Source organism: Nymphaea colorata, chromosome 4 (assembly GCF_008831285.2).
Source record: "Nymphaea colorata isolate Beijing-Zhang1983 chromosome 4, ASM883128v2, whole genome shotgun sequence".
NCBI classification, from domain to species: Eukaryota; Viridiplantae; Streptophyta; class Magnoliopsida; order Nymphaeales; family Nymphaeaceae; genus Nymphaea; species Nymphaea colorata.
In genome coordinates, this window is record NC_045141.1 from 12966471 (window position 1) to 12984458 (window position 17988).

Consider the following 17988-nt stretch of genomic DNA (forward strand, 5'->3'; position numbering starts at 1 on the left):
ATGATACACAAGTGTATTGTGTATCGTAAGCGTCCCGTATAAATTTTCTAAACCTATACGCCTATACGATACGTGGATAACATTGATTTATATCACTTGTTTATTTAAATGTTGCTTTCATTTTGATTTTTTTTTTGTGTTGTTTTGCACACACACACACACACACACACACACACACACACACACACACATGTATGTATATATATATATGCCTTTGTACCCACGTTTTCTAAAGTTGCCATGTTTGTACCCATATCTCCATACCCATACCTGAACTATACTTGTACCCATGTGACTTAGGCCAAAACAAAAAAGAAGCCAAAAAAGGTAAATAAATGCATTTTTAGTCTTTCTGACATTTTTTATTTCTTCTCATTTTTTTGCATTTTATATTTACGATTTTTTAAATACTTTTAAATTTGTCGAGATTTTTCCTGAGATTTTCAACTTTGTATATTATACCCGAGAAAAATCTCTCCGTTTAAAAGCTGTAAATGATGTTTGTGACCATGCTTAGATCTAATGTATGGCTCCATTGAACGATATACCCTTAAGATGAATTGCATTTGCCATTTTTTTTCCCATTACCATCATTAACTAGATCTGCAGATATCAATCATTTTTGTCCTAGTAACTTGGATCCCTTTATCACATCTCTGTAGCCGTCCATAAAATATTGTGAAGGCCAATAAACTTGTTATTTAATGTCTTATCATGCTTATTTTAGGTCCAACGGTGCATCAAAGGTTATGAAGCAAGTTTCGAGGTTCTGGGGTGATCTAAAAGTACTTCTGGCTGACAAGGTCTACGTTGTAAATGTTTTAGGTACTTGTTTCTGTCTGTCACTCCAACATTATTTCTATCTTTGCATGCATAAGAAATCATAAGATCATGGCCAATTTTGTTGAACCACCATTCTGCCATAATAAATGGTCATTTATCTGCAGTTTTGCACATTTATGCATGGAACTGTAGACTCTGAATTTGTCCATATAACTTTATTCCTTACTTGTTGCTCCTGATGTTTACTGAACCATTCTGTCATTATAAATGGCAGTCTACATGCTGTTATGTATATTTGTGCACTATGCAGATCACAAATTGTATCCATGTAACTGCATTCTTCATTTTTTTAGTTCTTTGGTAGAATTTAATTCTTGTGAGCTTCTATTCCAAGTAAAACTTGAAAAACTGTTCTGTTCTTTTCTAATTGAATGATTATACTTTGTAAGTAAAGCCAAAAAGTAAAACATGAGAAACTGTTCTGTTCTTGTTTACATGACAGATTAAGTGATGCCTTAGTTTGATACACAAAAGAAAACAGGTCATTCTTGTTTACAGACTGGACAATGCTTGCATAATGCATATCTTATAGACTATTTCAGTTATAGACCTTATAGACTCGTTCTTTTGAATCATTTCAAACAAAAATAATATGAAATCAGTTCATATAATATACATTATAAGTTTACAACAGATTGTACATATAACATACAATATACATATAATACACAAAACACCCTCACAAATGAGAAAATAAATCTGTATTCAGGTTGCAAAAGTGAGGTCTGCATGTATTTTTCTAATTACTAGACATGCACTAAACAAGAGAAACTGGTGCTCTTTTTACCATAAACCTAGGTTTTAGACCACATAAGATATATACAAAAATTCATTGGTTTCATAGAATATGTACTTAACGTATGGCTGGAATTTCCACTTGATGAGTTGATATAGAATATGTAATTAACATACAACAAACTATACTTAAAGAACAAAGATTATATAATATAACTGCCTAGAATATAAGTATATACGGTATAACAGTGTATAATAAAATTACATGACTTAATTTGGAGGGAAGGTGATTTTTCACCTTCCCATGGACTAGGCGTGCTAGCGCCTAGTCCAGCCTAGGCACACCTAGGCACCAGTCTAACACCTGTCCCCTAAGTTATGGACTTAGGCAACGGGTGTGGAGAGTCTGAAACTCTGCCACATAGGCCCTAAATGCCATATATGTGTTAGCCACTGCCTGCTAACTTCCACCTGCAACCAGAAATACTCACACAAACACATGGCCCTAACCCAGTTAGAGCGACCCTCACCAGAGGATATTCTCTCTTGCATCGATTACCCCCTTGCGCCCTCCCAATTCTGTTATTTAAAGCTATTTTTCCGGGTCAACCCAGTAGACCTGATCCAGACCCGATTTTAGAACCAAAACCTGGACACTAACATTACTCCTCCCTTCCAAAAGCACATTGTCCTCAAGGTCTGATGAACCAAATCAAATGCTGACAGACAAGAGTCCTCCAATGGCTACAGCCAACTAGGGCTGTAGCTAATAGTAACAACATGGCTCGACAATAGCCATGAATATGATAGTGTAAAGATACATTTGAAAGTCAGCTTCTCCTGCTTAAAAACTTCCTCCAAGTTGGCATGAGACAGTACTGCCAATAATGGCAAACCAGCTATTGGGTTATTGGAATATGCATTCCTTAGCTTTCTTGTTTTATATTTGAAAAGCTGTGGTTGAGGCCTGCATTTGGATTTGGTGCAAAATTTGCCAGCTCTAGAAGATGAGGTAACGACAAGTGGGTAGTATTCTGAAGCAGTCGGTCTAGGAACTTCTCAATTATTTAGTCTGGTGAAATGATTTGAGCAACTCTTGTACCAGTTTAGGTCGGTCCCACCTGGTAGCTTTTTCCTTTCCTTGAGATATCTCAAATTCCTCAATAGACAGTGCATAAAGTTTGTCGACAAACATCTTAAAAATTGCCTCCACCTTCTCATCAATCCATCCAGGGTCCTTCACAGTGGACTGAATAATAAACTGCAGTCCTTGAATTCCAGAGTCATTCCTCTGCATTAGCATCACAATGTAACCAAGCTGCTCAATTGTACGGGGCTGATGGAACGCTGGCTGCTTTGCAACAAGAACAATGAGCTGAAGCTTTGTATGTAGTACCAAAACATCCGGATCAACCGGAACATAGAATAATAGTGCAGAATTCTGATTATCTTGGTTAAGGCATTGAATGGAGTAGAAATGGCTTCTTGCAGCCTGAAGTTTGACAATTCTATTTGTCAAGAACTGTGAAGCAAACAAAGTCTTGCATATCTGTTCTGCAATATGAAACAATAAATTGTCAATGTCAATAACCAAGGTCTCTGCTTCACTAGGTCAAATGTTTCCTGCAGCATGATACTCAAAGAATGCCATGGAGAGCAAGAGTTGAGAAAATTTTGAGAGGTCTTCAGCTACAAGATGAACAAGAGCCTCAAGTTTTCCACTCCCAGGCCATGGATTGTCCTCCAATATTAGAGAGGAATAGTACATTGCCTGCTGATATGGCTGTCTAAACTTGAAGTTCTCATACAGTCAATACTCCTTTACCATGCTTTCCTTGAGCACAGTTTTTTTTTTTTTAGTTTTACTTCAAATTGAGCAACTTTTTCAATTATGGCATCCAACAATAGCTTCCTTTTGTAGTTGCATCCAAACACAGTCAACTAGAACCCAAAATCAGGTTGAGATATCTTGTACATCAAACCAGCTACTTGTGCATCATAAGCATAATCATTCAAGTAATCCATCAATAAAACGTGTGAAAATGTCAGTGACAACTTCTGCATCAGAAGAATGGCGTGACTCAGGACAGTTGAAATCTATCTTGACAAAATCTATCTTGTACCACAATCTTGAAAAGAAGTTTTGTTAGCAAAAATGGATATTTGGCTTGCTGCACTTCTTTGATTGCTAATTCAGTGGGAACAAATAAATTTGGTGCAGGAAAATGAGGTTCATCATTAGGGGACGCATTTATCCATTTTTTGTACAATGGCATCAGTTTTCTCAACAGAAAATTCAGTTTGTTTCCAGGACTCCATCATATGATTCATATCTATGTGGCCTTTAAAATTCTTTGATTCCCAAAAGATCCTGAGGTTATTTGGAGTGAGATCCTTTAGTATCATGTAGATGGTATCTGGAGAGAACTTAGAAGGAAGTGATGATCCTACAAGGCAATCATGTGGTGGATAGAGCGTGCCATCCAAGCATATCTCAGTGAATGTATGCTCAATGGTCGAACAACCACGTCGCCATTAAGGAATTCTTACAAAGTCCCAAAATGGATTTGATGACAGGCGAACCCCTCTGTTTTACTGCAATCCAAATGCCCAACATTCCCACTAGAGTATGCTTCGTCTCTGTTTCTAATTTCTTCTCAACGGACTCCTTGGTCTCGATTTCTAAGGCAGCTCTCTTTGAGAGCTGACATCTACTCCCTTCCAGTCCATCATGCTTAACTATCGTGCACACCGTGAAGCCTCTCACATTCCATCTCAGGAGACCCAGTCTGGTTGAAGGCAATAGAACCTCAGCAAGTATGAGGAAGGGAAACTAGACATGCCTCAGATGGCGAACTTCATCTGCTGCTGGACTCTTACTTTCATCAATTTTTGGATCATCGGTAGTTATGCTGCTGCCTAAAGCCAAGTCTACTAATTCTCGTTCTTTGTTCTGACAATCCTTGTTTGCTCCTTTCATTGGAAGGATGGGCATCGTCAAAGAGTCGACAAGCACTTTTGGTGCTTCTTTTATACTTCAATTTTCAATGGATTGCAAAACTCCACATGTGCCCAAGACATTGTCTCCTGAAGCTAAGTCGTTGTTACTTTCCACAAGAGGGTGAGGGCAACGGCTTGACATCTGTATTTTGTTCTTAGTGGAGTATCTCTTTTGTTCCTTAGGCTCACTGGCCGACCTTTCAATATCTCCATCTTAGAACGGTTCGGCACTACCTGCACAAATCCCCCAATCAATGACGTTGGCTGCCATGGTTCGGCTCCAAGATGGTTTCTCAGGCTGCCTTATTCAGCCCCCCTTCCACTTTCTGGTGTTGCCATCTTTGCGTGTTATTCTAGGGGTGAAGGGATTCCCTGCCGCTAGTCCTCCCTCCATCAGCACCTCGTTCAACTCCGCATAGAAGACTCCATCAGCAACGTACTTTCGTTTCTTGCTTATCTAAGACACCATCCTAGAGCCATCGTGGAGTGGTATAGGGACTTTGTCTCCTGATGTGAAGCTGTTAACACCTTTAGTAAAGATGAGAGCCAGGGTTCAACCATGGTTTTTTGTTGTCAATTGAATGGCCACGTTCGCTGTATCAGGGGGGTTTCTCTGGCTGCTTAGTATGTTTGGCTCCATTTTCTTCTCGTCACCACCCTTCTTGCTACAAGCCCTCTCTCCCTGTCTTCTGGTAGGCACGCCATGCTCTAACGCCTCCTTGGTTCCCCTTTTCCTTATATAAAGAACTAGAACTATCATTCAACACATCCATTGACAACCTAGCTTAGCAACCAAGTTGTTGGCGATGACAAGACAATTTTGAATAGTCATACGCTGAATGATCTTGTTCCTTTCTGCATCCAATATGCTCCATGATAGCATCTGGAATTATTGGTGGAACAAGAATGTTGTGTTGCCGACTGTTGGCAACAAAATGACTTGGCAATGAAGCTTCTCTACCATCTGGATTGTGTTGCACGATGGTCCGATTACCTACTGCATGCTCTCCTTTTGGCTATAAGCATGGTCTCTGCAACAATGACCATTGATGCATTGTTCATGTTGAGTGCTTTCGTAAGAAACTGCAAAGGCAGGTGTTGCATCTTTTCTGGTTGTAACTGCTCAGAGGCTTTGGAGTCCTTGCAGAGCAACTCATGGAACAACTCCTTAATAATGAATTGTCTTGAGCTAATCGTCTGAAATTTCTAGTCGATGTCGAGCATCTATTGATCGATCCTATCAAAAGTTAATTTCACCTTCCATTCATCTATCCAACCCATTTGCTCTGCAGCGATCTCCATTAGGTTGTCGTCGGAGACTAGCTCTGATACCATTGTTAGCCAACGCTTGCTAACTTCCACCTGCTACCAGAAATACTCACCCAAACACACGACCCTAATCCAGTTAGAGCGACTCTCTCCAGAGAAAAATCTCTCTTACATCGATCACCTCCTTGCGCCCTCCCAATTCCGTTATTTAAAGCCATTTTTTCTGGGTCAGCCCGATAGACCCAATCCAGACCTGATTCTAGAACCGAAATCTGGACACTAACAATATGACTTCAGAGTAAACCACCACCGGAAATCATCTGCCTATTTGGGAAGTAGGTCTTAATCCACCATTTTGTAGCCAAATGGAATATGTTCATTTATTATTTGCTTCACAGTGACTTGGAGGCAAGCTTCTTGTTTATTAATGATTGGATGAAACACTTCGTTTTTTTCCCCTTTGGTTTCCTTTTCGGCTAGAGAAGGAAAATGGTTGCATTAGAAAGTTAGAACATATATTCCAGCTGAGGAATCTGGACATTGTAATATGTAAAGAGTATCTTTTACTAGAGTAAGTTGTAGATGCTCTCAAAAATGGGATTTTGGAGCAAGTTTACAAGTTGTCACATGTCATTAGAATTTGTTGGTAAAAGAAAAATTTTGCTAGGCTCTACCTGGCACCATAAATAAATAATCTAGGTTGTTCATGTAATCAAATGGATGGATCACCTGCAGAAATACACTTGTAAAATGCTTTCAAATTGCTCAGTTTTTGAAAAGAGGACACAAACAGGTTACAATGACAACGCAGAAACCACAATAGCCTTTAGGTGCAACAACTCATGTGATCTAATGTGAATTCATGAGACCAGGCATAAAACAGGTAGAACAGAAATGGGTTGGATTTGTCACGGTGTGGTTTTCAATATAGTTAGCTAAACTTTTAACAAACTTACATTGTAACAAAAACTAATATAAATGATTGTATATTAACTTATTAAGAATACTAATATTAAGTATGCTAATCGAAAACAAGTCATCTTGTTTGAAAGTTAAATGATTGTGGAATTTAAAATTTAATAATATGAGTTAGAACTATATTTAAAATAAATAAAAAATGCTTCCTTACATGGATGGTTATTGAAAATCTTCTTTACCTGAACCTGCTATTGTAATATCAACCCTTTCATTCTGCAGTTTTAGGAAGGAACTCTGCTATGCATCACTTTCATAATCCAACCATCAGCAGGAAAATTAGATATAATCATATTAAGTAGGTGAGATATGGTATGATTGAAGCAGGATCTTATTTAGGTTGGGTCTAATCTTAAAATGTCTTAAGCCCTTGTCAGGACTAAAAGTGGGTCTTGTTATAATAAATTTTTAGATTTTGAAGTGTGTTGATTGTTGGTAAAGTATTTGTTGACTGTAAAACATACTTTCTTCAAATTCTGAAATTCATTTAAAAACTTGAATTTAGAAGTTATAAATTCGGATTCAGATGATATTTTAATTCGAATCGCATGTAAATCAAAGTCATGTCAAAAAGTTCTGAAACATGAATTCAAAAAATTGAATCTATTATGGAGTTTGATTTGTTGTCACAAATATATTTTGACTTGATAATGTTGACATTTTGGAGCCAGCTGATTATATAAGAAAAATATCCTCATATTTTCGAAATTTAGTGGTAATGAAACATTAAAATAGTGGTGATGTTATTTTGAGATATCCTCATATTTTCCTGGCACGTGGTAAAATGTTCTTTTTTTGGTCATTTTAAGCATGTAATGTTTTATTTTGTTTCTCTTATGATTTCAAAGAGCTTTCTACTTTTGTTTTTTTTTTTATATTTTTGCATGAAAAAAAGATGATTGTCATATAACTTGTACTTTGTGTGTATTTGTTTGTGGTCAAGGTCTGAAGCTTCTGAGATCTTCTCAATGATTTTTCCTAAAAAACCTACATAGTAAAAAAAATTCTGAGAAGAACCTTGCCAAGATTAATGTTGGTAACAGCAGTTTGAAATTTTGAATTAAACTTAAAAAAATTTAGACATTCAAAATTTTAAATTTAATTCAAAATTTTATATTTGAATTAAAATTTTTCTTTTGGTGTTGGGTGCGTGTAAGTTCTATTGTGGATCTTAGGTACCCAACTTGGTTCAGTCATGAAAATGGCTGTGTTAACAAAACATGATTTCAGCATATGCTTGCTCTACCAAGAACCAATCTGTTGCCCGAAAGGATACAAAGTTACTGATCCAAAGGCATGCATTGCCTGCAACGTCGTCACCTTTGGTCTTTTTTTTTTTTTCCAAATATTTGTTCTTTTTGCATAAATTTAACCTAATTACATCCTAACTGGAGAAATATATCTTTTCCTGCATAAGCAGGCTGTACTTTAGTTAAACAACTTCTTGGTTCCAATTGACAGCTCTCCAGATTCCGGGGATATACAGAATAATGTTGGATACATCACTTGTGGATTTTTTTTGATTTTCATTTTTTGTCAAATCGAACCCCAGTAAGATGGTTAGAACAAACTTGTTTTGCATGGTTGAACCTAGTTGGACTTATTGAATGACAAGACATCAGCTATTAGATCTTAGAAAACATGGGTTCTAGCCTTCTAGGCACATGAATATCATTTTATGGACAACCAGTCAACCTTTTCCACTCCTGTGTTAATGTGCAGAATCAAGATAGTTACTACTTTTTTATCCAGACTCGTATGTAGTTTTTTGTTCATATTTAAGTCTAAGTTCAAGTTTGAATCTGGTTAGTGCATGCTTGATAGTTGCTATAGAATTCATGGTGGCTACATCTGGACCAAGTGTAATGGATTTACTGCTCCAAATTGGTGGAAAAGGGACCTACTGTCACAGGTTTTTGCATTTTTATATTTTTATGGTTGATATAAACTGGTCAATGGCCTTCTTTTCCACAATATTTTTACCATAATGCAGTAAAAAAAAAAAGAGTTACTATCAAATACCTTGTGCAGGTAAGACACTAGAAGGGGATTTTCTTGTATTAATAATTTGTGTTTTCTAGGAATTTCTAATGTCCAAAACCAAGCAGCATTTAACAGAGAAAAAAACGATCTCATGAAAAGTTTTGTAGGTCTTCCTGTCCAGATGCGGGTAGTAAAAAGAAAAGATTGAAAACGAACAGCCATAATAACCTCAAGGATGTGCACAAACTTAAATAAGGTGATTGGTGCCTAATTTTTGTTGATCAAAATTTATTTCAACTGTTCTACCTAACAGCCTTGCCTAAGAGGACAGTATTGTGTTCGTGCTAATAAACTGTTTATGGAGATATTGAATTACTTTTCCAGAAAGTGGCATAACAAGTTCTACTGTTCTACCTATATCAATATGGAAAAGGGGAGGCTGGTAGATTGTGTATCCCCTTTGCGATTGAGTGTTGTCTGAAATAATCATTAACTCAATTCTGTAATCCGTAAACTGGGATCTGTTGAAGTCTCATATCTGTCCTTTAGGCCTTAGTTCTTACATCAAAATACAGCCAAGGGTTGGTCAAGGGAGAGGAGGTTAAGTCTCTGTGGGTGTAGACTCTAGAATTTTTTTGGTCTGGCCAACTATGACAATTCTTTGTGCCAGCCTGCCAGGATGTACATTCTTCTAGTTGTTTGCTAGCTTTCCCTGCCGGGTATACTTGTAGGCAGCTATTCAACTGAATGTTTTGGTGGTACCTGGTTTCCTGCTTAAATAAACATTGCCCAGCTGGTGACATGCATGTTGAGAAATACTCTGCATAGATTCCCGATAAAGCTTAGTGGAGCTTCTCCTTGTGAAGACCAAAAAATTCCATCTATTTGGTGAGGTTTTTCTTATAGCTCCCTCACATTTTATTCACTTATGTGAATGTATAAAAATTTTACGAACCCAAGGGCAAAAACATAAAATTCTGAGGACAACTGCTGAAGGATTTGATTTAGATGACAAAATCTATCAAGACAGAGCCATGGAGTCTAGTTCCAAATGTCTGGTTAAGTCAAGTAGAAGTTCCAATTATCCTTTAATCCACATCCTTGTGTTCATAAAACTTCTCAAAGGTGTAACTTGATATGTCATCTTCTTTCTTAACGTTAGCTTAAAGTTCAAAATTTGTCTATGAATAACTATTTTACATTGCACAATGATGAAGATTACTTATTGGAAGGGTTCCACTTATTGAAATTTCTGTTTACATGGTTATACTGTTTTAGAACATGGCTGCAGTGTTGGAAAATAAATATGCTTTTAATTTTCTTAGTGATGCTTTTCCCATAGACAGCCTTGAAACCCAACAACCTTGTCTCATTTTAATTTAGTTCAATTTTCTCTTGCTATGATATTTCAGGGTACATATCATACAACTTTGTTATTGGTGCCTATTCATATTGGGGGCCGAAGGCTGGTTATGCTATCTATAACATGGTAAATTCCTCAACTTACTTATGTCATCTTCCATTGTTATTTTTTTTTTTGAGTGGTGCATGACATTTTGATTTTTTTTACTTAGCACCTGCTTCAGTTAGATGATATATCATTTAGCTTTTCCTTTTATTGCTATATCTCTTTTTCCTTCTCAATCTGCAAATATTTTCTGGTACAAAATGGTTCGATATTCTTTTGGTCCGTATTGTTATCTTCAGAATAAAAAAGGTCCTGCTTCTTTTCTGTACCACTAAGCTCATTCAAGTAGTCTATTGAACAATGCACTAAGTCACTGCTTCCAGGAGGCATTACTCTTATAGAAGTAATTCATTCTGGTTGGGAAACATTATGAACTGCTCTATACACCACCAAGGTTGATTTTGCATCTCAAGATTCTCAACCTAATTATGCATGGAAACTTGATATGCATTCATACCCTTGCTAAAGTGCAGTCCTTCATTTTTCTTGATATTTAGAACATATTTAAGTTAGTTCACTTTTACAGATTCCTATATAATTCTTCCCTTGCTCAAATGTATGGTGATTTTTTGGTTCAAATATGTTAGTATGATACTTCTAGTGCTTTGGAAGTTCTCATCATCTCAGGAGGTCAATTTTCTAGCGTAATTGGATGCACTTGAATTACTTTGAAAGTGTTGATCAGCAGATGAAAAAAGTTGCCTATATTTTCTCAGATGCACGTAAGAATGGTTTAGGTTGTGTTGTTTATTTGTATTGATAAATGGCCACCAGTTTATGGTTTTAGTGATCGTCTACTATGGTTGTCTCCTCCATCAGTTGATGTGAAGAAATGACAGTCTTCATGAGGACCTAATAAAGGAAGAATTTCATTAACGAGGTGAAGTGATGATTTTATTGAAAAGGGGTTCTGCTTCATACCAGGTCTTCGTTGCCTGTCTGTTACCAGTTATCACCTGCCTGTTATCTTTGTGCAAAAATGGCTTCTAATGGAAATATGGAAGCTATAGAGTTAGTCTTGTTGGCTATCTAAGGAATGACTGTTAGGAAATGAAGTCAGGCTTCTTTCTGTTTTTGGCAAAATGAATATTTGTGTTTATCAGAAAGAAAAAGCAGTAAAAAAGGAGAGGGTTTAAGGAAGCGTTATAAGACAAAATCCTTCCTGTTTGCCTATCTGTGAACTCCTGTTTGGATTGAGGTCAAAACTAGTTGAAGGGCTGCGTTAAGCTGTGGCCTTAGAATATTTTATGTTCATGGCCCTTGTTTGTTAGATGATTGATGGTAATTATTCTTTATGCCTATTTTACTTGTTCTTTGCTTATGAAGTTTCTTGGATTTGCTTGGACAATTGGACTTCTCTGCTGGTTTTTCTGTTCATCAAAATCGAATGTGTTGTTATAGAACAATATAATCATTCTCTCCTAGTCCTAATTGTTTCTTTCTTATAATCTGTTCTTCATAATTTCTTTACCTTTTGGCAGAGCAATGCAGATTTGCTTTTTGGAGGAATCACAATTGTATGTGGGATATTTGGAACATTAGCTGGAGGCTACATTCTAGATCACATAAATTCTACTATCCGCAACGCATTTAAGGTAGTCTCAGTTTTATATTTTTAATTAAACTCTCACATTGTCTTCAGCCATCATCAGTAGCTCTATATGTTGACACAGCTCGACTCTACAGAAAATACATTTTTCTGTTCTTTCCTGTCTAGTTTTGGACTAAGTCTACTTTGACTAGGGTCAATCTTGTCTTAATTTTTTTTGGTACTTCTTTGAATGAAGCATAGTCACAAATAACGTCTCGGAGTAAACGGCGAGGTTTTTCTTGGATATAATACAACGAGCTTGAAAAAATAGAAAATAAAAAAAAAATTTGTTTGACATTAAAAAAACTGAAAAAATGAAAAAACTGAAAAATACACGAAAAAATGCGTTAAAAATGTCTTTTTTTTTTAAAAACACGTTTTTTTAAAGTTTTAAACAGCTAGTTAATTTATCGTGCTTTTTTTTTGAGTTTTTTTCGAAAAAGATGCATTTTCTGTGACTATGAATTTTGAAGTGTCTTTTATTGTACATTAGGAGCTAGAGTTGCATTTAAGTCATCGTTTTAATCACTTTTTCTTGAAACTTAATGTCTCTTAATATTCATTTACTTTACATAGGAAAAGAGAGACCTGCATGAATTCAAGACTTCACAAGTCATCCAATTAATCACATTTCTAAAAAGATAAACATCTTTTAATGGAATTTGCCCTTTTGTAGGTTTTGTGTGTGTGTGTGAGAGAGAGAGAGAGAGAGAAAGCAGCTTAATTAGCTCGTTATCTAATTAATTTCTTGGGAGCTTAAATTTATTTAGTGTGTTCATTTATCTTGAAATATTCATACACAATGAAATTTGCATGGAGTTAATTTTTTTTCCCATGAGTAAGAGTATATTCGGGGCACCTTGTTTTATATATATATATATATATATATATATATATGTATGTATATATGTATATGTATATATGCATATTATGTCTGGGTGTGTGTACGGCCCGGTCCTTGGACCCATTTTTTTTAAATGCTCTATACCCATGTGACTACTCTCACCTAATCAGTACCCAAGTTTTTTGAAACTGTATTTAAACCCTACACTTTTGTGGCATGCCTATCTATGAAAATGAAGGTAATTTATTATGTCTATAAAATATAAAGTGTAAAGTATAGAATTTAATCAAAGAAAATGAAGATCAAAACATCCAAGCCAATATCTTGGTACAGCTCAAAGATGCAAAATTAGATATTTAATATATTTTAATTTAAAAATTCACAATCTTAATTTTATATGCTAAACAAATTAAATTCAAAAATATAAAAATATGAAAAATTCAGAAAAAAGAAAACATGAATTGCACAAACATAATGTAACAACAAGCTTATGCTACCTACAACTTGCACATTTTCATTTTAAATCACTGAAATTGACCACTTCAATTGCTCTCGATGCTTAAGTGGGTATCAAAATAAATAAATTTGTATTCTATATGACTTATTCCTTGGAGTCTTCAAACCATTTAACAGTATCAAATTACAATTCTTTGGTTTGGAGGATAGACATAGTGATAGTCTCTTATAATGAAAGCCCTAATTTTTTGTAACATGAATCTTTTATTTTTATTTTTAATTTCATGTAGAAGTTCTTTCTTAATATTTAGGCTTAATGAATTTATATAAGTTCAAAATAATGTTTTGTCACATTTTTGTGAAGTTGTTTGGATCATGCTGACTTATGGATCCTGTATTGCAATGTCGCATCATTGCTGCTTATGCAGGTATTTTAACAATGTATTTCTTTTGCAGCTTCTCTCTGGTGCAACTTTATTTGGAGCTGTATTTTGCTTTTCGTCTTTCTTGTCACCCAAATTATATGGTTTTGTGATCCTTTTCTCAATTGGCGAGTTGCTTGTTTTTGCAACACAGGTCTCTTCTCTCTTCCCTGCTTGATATGGATTATGCCTTTCTTTTGTTTGGTTTATGGTATATGCAATTTTAACGGCATGGCATTTAGGAAAAATGTTGCTTCAGATCTTGTACACATTTTTTTTTAATTGTATGAACTACTTTGTGTTAGTTTGAATGCCAAATTAGTGGTATCTCATATGAGAAACTATCATATCATGTAATGTGGGTATATATGGCTTAATGATCTTGATCTGTTGGTAAGTAGTGAATTGTGCTAGCCCTTAGGCTGACACTGCAAGACAGCATATGTTGACAAGTCCCTTGTACTCTTCAAGTATTCTAGCTTCTGTTGCTTCCTGTTCAAAAATTTTTAATGTCTTTTTTATGTTTTAGCATTTTGTGGTGGCAATAAGAATTTCAAGGTTTTGAAATTTTCATGTTCTCCTTTTTTCTTTTCCTGATCCATTACAGAATTTACAGTGTGATAGGCTCTTGAACTTTTTCTTGACTGTGGACAATAGGATTTTTGTAAGCTGGGTGTTCTTCAGAATGTAACCATAGATGTAAAAAAATGTGATATTAACCTTAAAAAGGTGAAAAGACTACAAAAATGTGTTTCTGTAAAGAAAGCACAAAAAAAATATTTAACACACTATTATTGCAATTGTTTCACCTTTTTTTTCGTTTTTATCCCCATCATTGAAGTTATTTTAAAAAAGGCATTGTTGCCATCAAATTATGGTCTTTACCTGCCAGTTTATTTTATTTTTCAGTTTCCATTTTCTAATTTTCATCTTGATTGTAGCTTTGTATTTGCCGGTTTCATTTGTTGTAGTTTTCATTTATGATGTACACTTTGCTATATTGGATATTGATGGTCAAATTTTAATTCTAGTTGTCGTTGTCTATAGGGGTGGAACTAGAAGGTTTTCCCTTTTTTTTTCTTTGTTTTGGTTGGGGGGAGCGGGGAAGCTATAGTTTCAAAATTTTGACAAGACCAAAGCATAATTTTTCAAAACTTTCATATAGACTAAATTAAAATTTTTGAAAGATAGAAGCAGAATTTTTTTTTTTCTGAAAATCTGAAGGGGGCCAAGGACCCTTGGCTCTGCCCCTGGTTGAAAATTCAAACTTAAATTAAACCATTTTTATCATCTCTAAAGCCTCATTTTTTATGATTTTGTGTAGTTACTTTTTATGATTTCTTATTAGTTTCTCCTTTGCTGTACTTTTACTTAATTTTGAGTTTTTTTTTTTCCATTTTTTGAAAACAAATGCCAAAGCTCAAAAAAAAAAAAAAACTTCTACCTGTGGAAAACCTCACCCTTAAAAACCTAGGAATGGTATTTCTGGCTATGTTTCGGAGTCATCACCTTGTGCATGTATATGATATAGAGTTAAATTTGATCATATTTCTGCAAATTTCAATTTGAAATACATATGTGCTAGACTCACAAATTATTTCAGGGCACTAAAGTAGGAAAAAGGTTTGGCTGTGTGATTGCCTCTAATGATTTGCTGTTCGAGGAGCAAGTAGTGTACGCTATACATAATACATGTTCTTGCTTCATGGACTTTTACTGGTTCTGCTTGTGCAGGCTCCTGTGAACTATGTATGCCTTCATTGTGTCAAACCCAGTTTGAGACCACTCTCGATGGCTATGTCTACTGTCTCTATCCATATTTTTGGAGATGTGCCCTCATCACCACTTGTTGGTGTTCTTCAGGTTTGTGTTGGTTTAATTCTTTCATGCAATCATCAATTTGTTTTGACTGCATCTATGTCTTAATTGTTGAATGTGTTCAAAAGTAAAGAGAATTATCTATTAGGTTAGCCCTAATCTCTCTTAAATAGAGATTAGAGGGGTGATACACAGATTACAAATAAGTCCATTAAGAAAATAAAAAATATTAAACAGTGCACTAAGCAACTTCTTAAAATTCTAATAGCCACCCAACACACTTAGCTATTTTTCTCAACACTCCCCCTCAATCTGGAGCTTATATATTTATCATGCTCAACTTGTTACAACATTTTGAGAATCCAAATATAGATGAGGGTTTAGTAAACATGTCTGCAACTTGCTCTTAAGTAGAAACATGAACTGTAGAAATGTTCCCTGCTTGAACCATATCTCAAATATAATGACAGTCTACAATATATCTGGTCCTTTCATGAAATATTAGATTGTTGCCTATATAAGTTGCTGCCCTATTATCACATATCATCGTCATTGGGAGCACAACCTTTATTCCTAGACAGGTTAGCGTATTTTTGACCCACATCATCTCAGTGGTAGTTTGGGCTATTGCTCGATTCTTAGACTCTAGCTAGATCTTGCAAGTACCACTTGTTTCTTGCCAAGTAATTAAATTATCTCCTACAAAGATACAATACCTAGTTTTATATCTCTTGTCATTAGTCAATCCAACATAATGTTAGCCACCACTAATAGGTACAACCCCTTACAAGAGATCCTTGAGGAACACACACACATCGGCCGTAATCCCAGGTTAGTGTTCTCCTTCCAGAGGAAACACCAACTATTCTCTGCTATAATCCCTTTTTTGGCTTGTCGACCCCATTTATGGATGTTATCGGGTCAGTCCAATGGGCCACGACCCGTGATCCCATGCCCAATCTCTAACACATAATCTGCATTCGTGTAAGCGATGATGTTAAGAGAGTCACATTTTTTAAATAAAAGTCCTTTGCCAGGAGATGCCTTGAAGTACTTGGGAATCATCATGGCTATTTCCCAATGAATTTTGTGTGGTTTCTCCATAAACTGATTTAACTTTCCCACAGTTAGAGAGATGTATGGTTGAATAACTGTAACATATAGGAGTTTGCCAATAAATGACCGCTATGACTTACTATCTATCAGTTTTGAATCATCTTGATACAATTGGAGATACAGATTCATAGGATTGTTTGCAAGTTTGGTGCCATGCATCCTAGTCTCCTTGAGCAAATCAATAATATATTCCCACATTGAGCTTTCCCTACTCCTTCTATTCCTAAGAAATATCTAAGTGGGTCAAGATGCTTAGTGACAAAGTACTTTTGCAAGTACATCTAGGTTTCAACAATCTCCTCCTTAGAGTCCCCTATAAGAATGATATCATCAACATATTCTACCATCACCAGAATGTCCTTCATGATCTTCTTAGTAAATAATGACTAGTTAGACGGAGATCACTACAAATCAACTCCCAACTAAGGCTGGGCATTGGCCCGGGCCGCTGCAGGGTACCGGGCCCGACTTGGGCCCAGGCCCGGGAAAAAGGGACCTGGGCCGGGCCGACCCGATAAGCCCGATAATTTAATTTTAATTTTTTTATTAATATATATATATATATATATCTATATTTATAATATTTTATTATAATTAATTATATTTATATATTATTTTATATTAAAAATATATTTTTAAATTTAATCTGGCCGGGCCCAGGCTCGGGTTTTCTGAGTTAGGCTGGGCTTGGGCCCGGTTTTTGGATGTCGGGCTGGCTCGGACCGATGCCCAAGCTTGCTCCCGACATCACTTCGTATAGCTTTTCAATCCATGTTCTTGGGCTTGCTTAAGCCCATATATGGCTTTCTTCAACCTATAAACCTTTTCACACTCTCCAATTCAAAGCTAGGTGGTTCTTACATGTAAATGGTCTCAACCAAATCACCATAGAGAAACACATAATTAACATCTAGTTGAGAGGGACTCCATCCATAGTGCACGGTTACAACAACAACCATTCATATAGTCTCTAGTCAGGCAACATGAGAGAGGGTCTCAAAAAAGTTCACACCATAAGTTTGAGCATATACTTTAGCTACCAAGCGAACCTTATATCTCTCAAGCCATCTGAGAGATTTTTGATAGTATAGACCCAGCCAACTATATCTGCATCAGATGAAGAAGAAACCAATTCCCTTGTACCTCGAGAAAGTAAAGCATCCATCTCTACTTGCATTGTCCGCTTCCATTTAGGATTAAGAAAAGCTTGTTGATGACATATAGGAATGGACGTGGTAGACAAGGCTGAGATAAATGTCTGCATATTTTTGCCAATTATTCCCATCATCCCATGTACCCTTGCGTAGGGAAATAGGCAAGACATCATCGCTAAGTGGAGCTTCTATAGAATAATCATGCTTAATCATAGTCTCGTCAGGCAAGACAAGGAGACTTACCTCTAGAGGAGATGATATGGAGGGACCATGAGCAGAAGTGGGCCGTCGAGAGTAGACCAATGGTGGGTCTT

At 35.9% G+C, this 17988-nt stretch overlaps 1 protein-coding gene across 2 annotated transcripts in view; it reads left to right on the plus strand.

Annotated features, from left to right (window-relative positions):
* Window positions 1-17988, plus strand: part of LOC116252306 (probable sphingolipid transporter spinster homolog 2) — a 34096-nt gene that overhangs the window by 10575 nt on the left and 5533 nt on the right. For both annotated transcript variants that reach the window (XM_031626471.2, XM_031626472.2), the window contains exons 10-14: window positions 728-825; window positions 10218-10294; window positions 11755-11868; window positions 13621-13740; window positions 15321-15449. In XM_031626471.2, the coding sequence (XP_031482331.1) occupies window positions 728-825; window positions 10218-10294; window positions 11755-11868; window positions 13621-13740; window positions 15321-15449 (538 nt within the window). The remainder of the gene's footprint in view (window positions 1-727; window positions 826-10217; window positions 10295-11754; window positions 11869-13620; window positions 13741-15320; window positions 15450-17988) is intronic.